The 7,811-nt window shown below is 40.2% G+C and overlaps 1 protein-coding gene across 9 annotated transcripts in view; it reads right to left on the bottom strand.

Annotated features, from left to right (window-relative positions):
* COP1 (COP1 E3 ubiquitin ligase) overlaps window positions 1-7,811 on the bottom strand; it is a 132,258-nt gene that overhangs the window by 61,240 nt on the left and 63,207 nt on the right. For all 9 annotated transcript variants that reach the window (XR_004842494.1, XM_035898086.1, XM_035898087.1 and 6 more), the window contains 2 exons: window positions 6,283-6,391; window positions 4,426-4,507 (listed from right to left, as the gene is read on the bottom strand). Coding sequence is in view for 8 of the 9 variants with exons in the window: in XM_035898086.1 (XP_035753979.1) it covers window positions 4,426-4,507; window positions 6,283-6,391 (191 nt within the window). In the remaining variant the exon portion in view is untranslated. The remainder of the gene's footprint in view (window positions 1-4,425; window positions 4,508-6,282; window positions 6,392-7,811) is intronic.

Genomic DNA, 7,811 nt, shown 5'->3' on the forward strand with positions numbered 1-7,811 from the left:
ATAAAAAAGGATATATATGACACATAACAACACGTAATGAAACATGTCAAGTTTTACCTGGAACTGCCCATTATTTTTTAAAAAGAACTGACAGGTTAATAAAGCATAATTCATAAGGGTAGACTTTATTTGCTGTAGCTTTCAGCAATTTTGCTGAGGTCGAGGCAGTAATTATACAAAGTACAGATGTCTTGATAACACCTAGAATTGTGTTGATGAGACAAGCAACCATCTGAGATTGACTATTTCTAAAACACATGTTCTGAAACCATATGTTTCCTAATTTTGCAGCTGTTGAGACACACACATCTCTGTGGCCAAATGTCTACTCCTCAAACAAGTAAGAAGATGCCTCCAGAACAGCTTTTTCTGTTTAAAATACATAGGTCTTCTCAAGATTTTTTTTATTTTTTTTTTACTTTTACTGGAGCTTCACACCAAATGTGTAAGTTTATATATTAATTTTCTATACATCAGCTCCATGTCTAAACACTGACTAAAAGAGGCAGAAGCCTGTACCGCAATAGCTGAAGGTGTTGAGGTACACAGTCGGTACACTGATAGTAAGGGTATTTCACCCAGCCTGTCATTCTTGAAACTCTTATCTGTTTGTGAGACGGAGAAGCTGCTGCTACTCTGAAAAAGCTGTAAACCAGGAAAAGGATACTGCTACCAGAAATTTGTTTGCACAGATTTGAGGAATCCCTAGGAAAGAAGGAAGCTGCTGAATTGTCCCTGCTAGGCAAAATTTTTCATCCACTGCCTTGTGCAGGTCAGGAGGATGATGTAAAACTGTTGACTGTTAGAAGGCAGTGACCACAGGGTATTCCTCCTTGCATAAGACGCAGCCTGACAGATATTTTGGTTGGTATTTTAACTATGAACATCATCTTGACCTTTCAAGGCATTCCCAATTGAATCCAATAAACCCCACAAATCTCCAGGAAATTATCAAACTTCTTTTAGTCAGACAAATGAGCAAACTGAAAATTCAACGTGATATTTTAAGAGCAAAACACACCTATACCTCCAGTTAAAGTCAGCAGAAGCTGCAGGAGTGCAGTATCCCTGAAAATGAAGCCCCAAACAATTCTGTGGAAGTCCTCAACAAAGCTGAGGAGCAAACTCTGATCTGCAGCTCTCAGGCTAGTTCCCTCTCTAGAAGGCCATGCTGCTTTTTTAACGAAGCCAACTCTGCAAGCCTGTGTTGCTGTTCCTCTGAATTCAGGAGCACTATAAAAATATAGCTGTAGGACTGGTACCAGTGGTCTCACTTACCAAAGCAGCATGGAAATGACTTTCCTTAGATGTAATGAAACAGTTGCTTGCAATCCTCCTTACCATCAGACAATGAAAAGTAGACTCTTGCTATGGCTCAGAGCAATCAGGTGCTCCTGTTCCGCTCCACCTCTCCATTTTGAGCTGGGAATAGTGAAGGGACTACAGCTTACAGAAAGGACATAAAACCAGGACTCTTTCTTCATCTGAATTTGTCAGTACTGCTTGTATCTCCTTGAGCTTCAGAGATCTTCAAATAGCAACCCCAGAGCAGAGAACAAATGCTTTATTCACTCCTAAACAGGTCTCTACCCCAGTGGAGACTTAAATTCTACCCACATGGCTTCACAAAATATTTTGCTCTATCTCATCTGCTAACTTGATCATGGCCATTAAACTACATTCCCAATCCAGAACAGACAGGGATGTTGGGTTGAGAAGCAGCTGTAAGTCATTAGCTAAGCGCACTAGCTCCAGCCCTATCCTGGCACTGTGATGGCATCATTTTGCCTTCACAAAATTAAATAATCTTTTCTCCTCCAATAGCAGAAATTCACCCTTTCCTACTTACATGAGAATCATAGCTCCTGCCGTTATTATGTGCATAAAAGAACTGAAATTAAGACCGTGCTGTTTCCCCAAGCTGCTTGTAGCTCAAGTAAACACTTTAATTTTGCTCACTGCTGCCTATTTGGCGTACACCATCAGGTCCCTATAGAAATACACAACTACCTTTGCCCCTTTAAAAGGGAAGGGCATGACAACTGTGGATGAAAGTGAGGTTTTCATACACACAGTGGTTACTTCAAATGCAATAATGGTTTTATGCTCTCATTATCTGCTGTTAAAGTAGAAAGATCTTCCACAAATAAGCAACCTGGATTATCTTCATCTAACGATGGGGACAACACAGGACCCGAGGCCCAAGGATGCTGTTTCTAATTGTATCAGAGTAATTTTATCCCTAACAGCACTCCATTTGTTAGCACCCCCTTTGCTGTGCCTGAGCCCTGGCAGAGACAGCTGTGAAGCACTGATGCTAGGATTTTTCATCTAAAAGCTCCTTCCCCAATACATGCCTACTGAGCATACCAAGTACTTTAAAAATTAGCTACCAACTTGAAAAGACTGAAGAGAGACAGGCAGATACACAGGTAATCGGGAAGAACTGGCAAAGCTGTCACTTTTTTGCTGTCTTGTTCTGATCATTTGACAGGAAGATGTTATACCCGTGCTTTCAGGGGAAGCATGTTGAGATAAGCTCCAATCGCTCTGGTCACCCCAGTATCTATCAGCACTGAGATTTCTTGTGAGAAAGCCCGGTGTGGCATCACACAAGTAGAGAAGTAAAAAGAGGGCAGGAAATGTACATAGAACCTGGATTTCCCATGAGATGCTGTACCTGGCAAAACATGTATTATGTTACCCAAAGCTGTCCAGAACTCAACTAAACATTCCTGAATATGTAAGTGGAAAGACAAAAATTTACATTAGGCAGGTTTGAGTTAAAACAACTCGTATTAGGTGTTACCTTTTCCTCACATTTAACCCTTTCAATGTGATCACTGAAGTGGATGGTGGACATTATAACATTAATTTGCCATTTGCTACTATTGCTCTGTACCTTAAAGACTTCTAAAATCTGTGCTTATTTCAAACACTTCCACACAGGACTCCATTTGTCTCTAATGGACTCGTTACATATGCAAATCACAGGCAAACCATGCTAGAAGTAAAGGATAAAGTGTCCCAGCCCAGTTTTATTCACCAAACCCCCACAGACCTTCAGAAGACCTTTGTGAATTGAAATGCAAGTTATGTAGATTTGCTGACTATTACAATAATTTCTAAGTAAACACTACACTTTTAGAAACCATTACTGAAGTCAACTGCTAAACTAGAGACAGGAGCGCTGCCTGCAGCTGGCTTTGCAAAACTGGACAACTTGTTAACATGCTAATAAATACATGTCTACCTGGCAGATAAGCTTTTTCAAATGCATAGCGTGAGTGGGGAGCAATGTGATGAAGAGGTTGATAATTTACAAGGTGAATGCACACCCCCGCTGCATTTAAGCACACAGAAAACACTCTTGACTTCTACCAAAGAGAGGATGGAAGTATATAAAAAAACATTTAAAACCTACCTTAATTATAAAAGCTGCATTTTGTACATTGAGCTACATTAAGACTGCCAAATGCAATTGAGGAACTCTAATACAGCTTTCTTTTGAAACAGAATTTAAAAGCATTTTAGAGGGGGGAGCAGCTTGCAAGGTTTAATGTTTATGAAAAATTAATTTATTTCGAAGCAAAGCATGAAGAGCTCTGTCCAGCTGTATCAGCCCATCTGCAAGAGTTGATCCCCACTGACTATGAAATGAACTCTAAAGCTCTTGCTGCTTAATAACTCTAATTTGATCTTGTGAACATGTTACAGATAAAGTCTTGTCTGTTAGGGATGAAGACTACTACATATCACTCGGTGCTATGCTTTTCTTTAGAAGTTTCTCATTTCTTCTAAGAAGAGGAACATTTATCTACCAGTATGTTGGGAAAGGCCTTGTCTTAAGGGTTCTCTCCAAAAGTCCTTTGCCAAATGGACCCCAGAGTGTGGAAAGCTGAGAGTTGCTCCCAGCACTCCCATTCAGTCCACCACCCAACACTGTTAAGCTCAGAGACACACACTGCACATCATGAAAGCGGGAAGCTTCTCATTGTGCGCAGTCTTTTAATAATCAGAGCTACAGGTAAAACAGCAGCAGGCATTTTTAACCTCTGCTTTTCACCAACAATCTCATTTTTGAAATATAAATACATGCTGTTCTTTTGAAAGGCCCCAAGGCTTTAACTCAACAAGCTTAACTAATGTTACAACACATTTTGCTTTGTTTAGTGTCCTGGAAAATGCTAGCTAGATAGCATATTACCCCAAAAGTGTGAACATTGCACCGAGAAATCTTAATCCAAACAAAGCCTCTCCTTTGCTAAGATCTGAACAGTTCAGTAATATCTTGACACATTACCATGATAACTACAATACTGAAGGCAGCTGAGGAATCAGCTACTTGAAATATCACATTTTTGTTCCTCAAAGGGAATATGCAGAGCATAAGCCTTCTGCACAGACACTGAAAAAGAATAATACCTTTGGCATCATCAGAGCCTGAAGCCAATAGCTTTGGGTCCATCAAGTTAAAGTCAACACTCCAGCACCTTTTCTCATGCTCCTGTTTAGAGAAACAACAAAAAAAAAATATTACGAAGTAGTGAGCTCTAATCTGATAAAATAGTAAAAGAAAAACACACATGCTTTCGTATAAATTGTCAGGAGAGTCCTGGACAGGGAAGGTTGTTGTGTTTAAGCAGTTTCTCAAAAAATATCTTTTCCCCCAATCAGACCAATGCTTGTAGCACGCTAGGCATGCCATAAAGCAGAAGACAGTAGAACAGCAATTGTAAAAACTAAAACAGATTTTTTTCTTTTTTTACTTGAAAGGAAAAAAATTATTTCAGGAAATATACATTAAAGCCCTGTGTTTGCAGCACAATTTGACTGGCTGTGGTTTGACTGTGTGCTGCTTCTTATTCTAGCAGATCATGGTATCTCCTAATACCGCTAAGATGCCCGTTCAAAGTCATTTCAAACACCTCCTCTCTGAAAGTCCAGGAAATCCTCCTCTTCTTGTTGAGTTAAACAAAATTTCTGGTGTCTAATCCTGTGGTTTTCCACTCAAATACTCTTACATGGCTGCACACTCTTCCCCAAAACAAATAAGAGATATATTTGCTGCACTGGCACATCCCACATGGAAGCAAAACATGACATTGAATGAAACCTGAAATTCAGTCAAACCCTTTGTTTAAAGCCTTGCAAGATGACGACATGAAAAGCTCACCAGGACAAAGTTACTAAAGGATTTCTAATACATGCAAAGCAGATGTCAGTATGCATGCCTCTATGCAAATCCAAATAAAAAATTCAAGTAATCTGATAGGAAGCAAAATGAGTTTGTTTTAACATAAGCAACAGCTGGTCCCCTCCAGGTTCATTATTCAGCCTCATAAAGAAATGCAAAATATATTTGCGAGGAAAACAGACAAGATTTTGTCCAGTATAATTTCTTTTTAATTGAGATATGCAAAGGATTAGTGAAAATAAGCATTATAAAATGGCCAAAACACAATGGAGATGTAAACAAAGGCTTAAATAGGAATGAAAACTTATGTTGAACTCTCAAGAAGGGACAACTGAAGGCTATTCTGCAGTCCATTCATTATCACTGACCAGTTTCAATGCACTATGCTACCTACACAACAGCCTGCAGCCCTCCCAGCCTCTCCCCAAACAGACCATCTTCTCTTGCAACCTCCTTGTTCTGATCACAAGCCTCTCAGAATCCATCACATAGAAATACAATGTTAAAATTGCATGAAAAAAACAAAATGCCAGAAAGTTTTCCTGAATCAGGCTTCACTCTTGAGCTCAGCACACTTGCATGTGTATGCTGCTCTGCTGAGCACAGGACTGTACCAGGAAGGGCTCTGCCTACTGCTCTGTTCTGCCAGCCTCGACACTGAAGTCTGCATTTTGCTCTTCTCCTTTACAAGCACCTGCAGCAGCAATCACTGCAGGATTTTACAAAAGGCTTTTGACAAAGACTGAAGTGGAACAGGTATGGAGAGACAGAGGTTTCTAAAGAAAGGCAAGACAAACAACTGGCAACTCATTTCTCCCTGTGCAGATTCCCTACCCAAAAGCAGCAGCAAGAAAACGTCAACTGCCTCATGACCATGACAAGAAGATATAGCTGCCTCCCTCAGAGGACTACAGCCCAATAAAGCTGCGTGGAGGAGACACATTTACCAAACAGGAGTAGCATCCTTTTCACCCTGTGGAACATAAAAGCATGTTTCTGGACTAGAAGCAGAATCTCAGACTGAATACTGGTCCCCCAGCACGGTCTATGGTGTGGGAAAGCGTTGCTCACTGATTGCATGTTACCTGGTAGACCTTGGATCTTTGTCCTGTGAATCCATCCCAAAGGATGACGGTGCCTTCATAGTCGCTGCTGGCTAGCAGGTTCTTGTGGTAACTACTCCAGCTGATACAGCTTAAAAAGAAAAAAGCCCCCATCAGTCTTACATTAAATCACAACCCGAAAGTCACTCTTGCCATACGTCAGGCAATTAGTGTCTTTGCAAAGCACACATCATTTGATCAAGCCACCCCACTGAAACACTCAGGAAAGGACAAAACCAAAACCCACCAGAAACGTAACAAACCTTCCTCCACAAGCTAAAAGAAAAGCTTTGACTTAAAGTGACATTTCCTCCCTCAATATGAAGTGCTAGGGCTTAGGATTTTTTTTTAAAAATATATTCATCTTCAATACTGCAATTGTTTACCTATTTGAATTCTACAAAAATTCTCACAGAGAGCATGGGATCTGACTTCCTAGCCTCTTGCCAATAGCTACTACTCTTATTACCACCATAAAGATAACTGCGTACCTAACAGAAGCTATATAGGTAAAACATAGCTGCATAGATGGTAAATCAGCCTCTCTCCTGGCACACGTGCACTGTTTTATACCCGTACGTATGTGCAAATGGAAGTTTGACTTTGGAGAATCTACTTCCAGCGTTCTGTAAGTGAGGAAAGACACCACCACCACCTCCTATCCAGAAGGAAACAGCGGTTTGTTCGCAGTTTAGGAGATGTTTCTGACCAAGAACTGCAATATATATTGCATGGGTTTAGATTTTAAACTGAATTAAGTGGCCGTGCAAAATTAAATGGTAATTCCACTGACAAACTCTAACCACCAGCAGACAAAACAAGAGCAGTGACACTGCCAAGTCACATTCATAGCGTTCTGGCACTATGCCTCCACTCCGATTCCTGAAAAATGTGACAGAGGTAAGAAAATTTGTAATACTTGTTCACCAATTTCTGGACCATCTGGCACAAAAGCTCGCCAGTTGGTATCAACTGTGATGCATGTAGCAGAAGCTGAACTGACAGATCCAATTCGTGCAGGTCATCAAACAGCTCTGACACAGTTAACTAGATTATGGCAGCCTTGGGATCAAGTTTTAACCAACAAAATAAACTAGAAGTCCATGATTCTATAACTTTTAGTACTGCTTTGATCAGTGCGGCTGCACATTGAAATAGGATGTAGATACATGGATACTGATTTAGGAGTATTATACCTTGGCAAATTCTTGGTTCCACTATACAAATGCAGCCTGTTTTCCTCAGGAATATTTATGTGCAGAAGGGGAAAAATCCTTTTCCTTTTTTAAAGTAGTTAAAATATATAAACACTGTTAAAGCAGCACTGGTGTTCTGCTCCTGAGTATGGTCAAACAACTTACTTGGGTGTGAGTTTTATAACTACAGAGGGAACACGCACAACAACAAGCTTATTTGAGGTTCTGGAGCAGCCGAATAATGGGAGGCAAGAAACTCAACTGTTTTTTAAGACAAACTTGAAAAAGTACATGAAAAGAATGACATTTTATTAG

The sequence above is a fragment of the Egretta garzetta genome, unplaced genomic scaffold, assembly GCF_000687185.1.
Source record: "Egretta garzetta isolate BGI_Z169 unplaced genomic scaffold, ASM68718v1 scaffold187, whole genome shotgun sequence".
In the NCBI taxonomy this organism is placed as follows: Eukaryota; Metazoa; Chordata; class Aves; order Pelecaniformes; family Ardeidae; genus Egretta; species Egretta garzetta.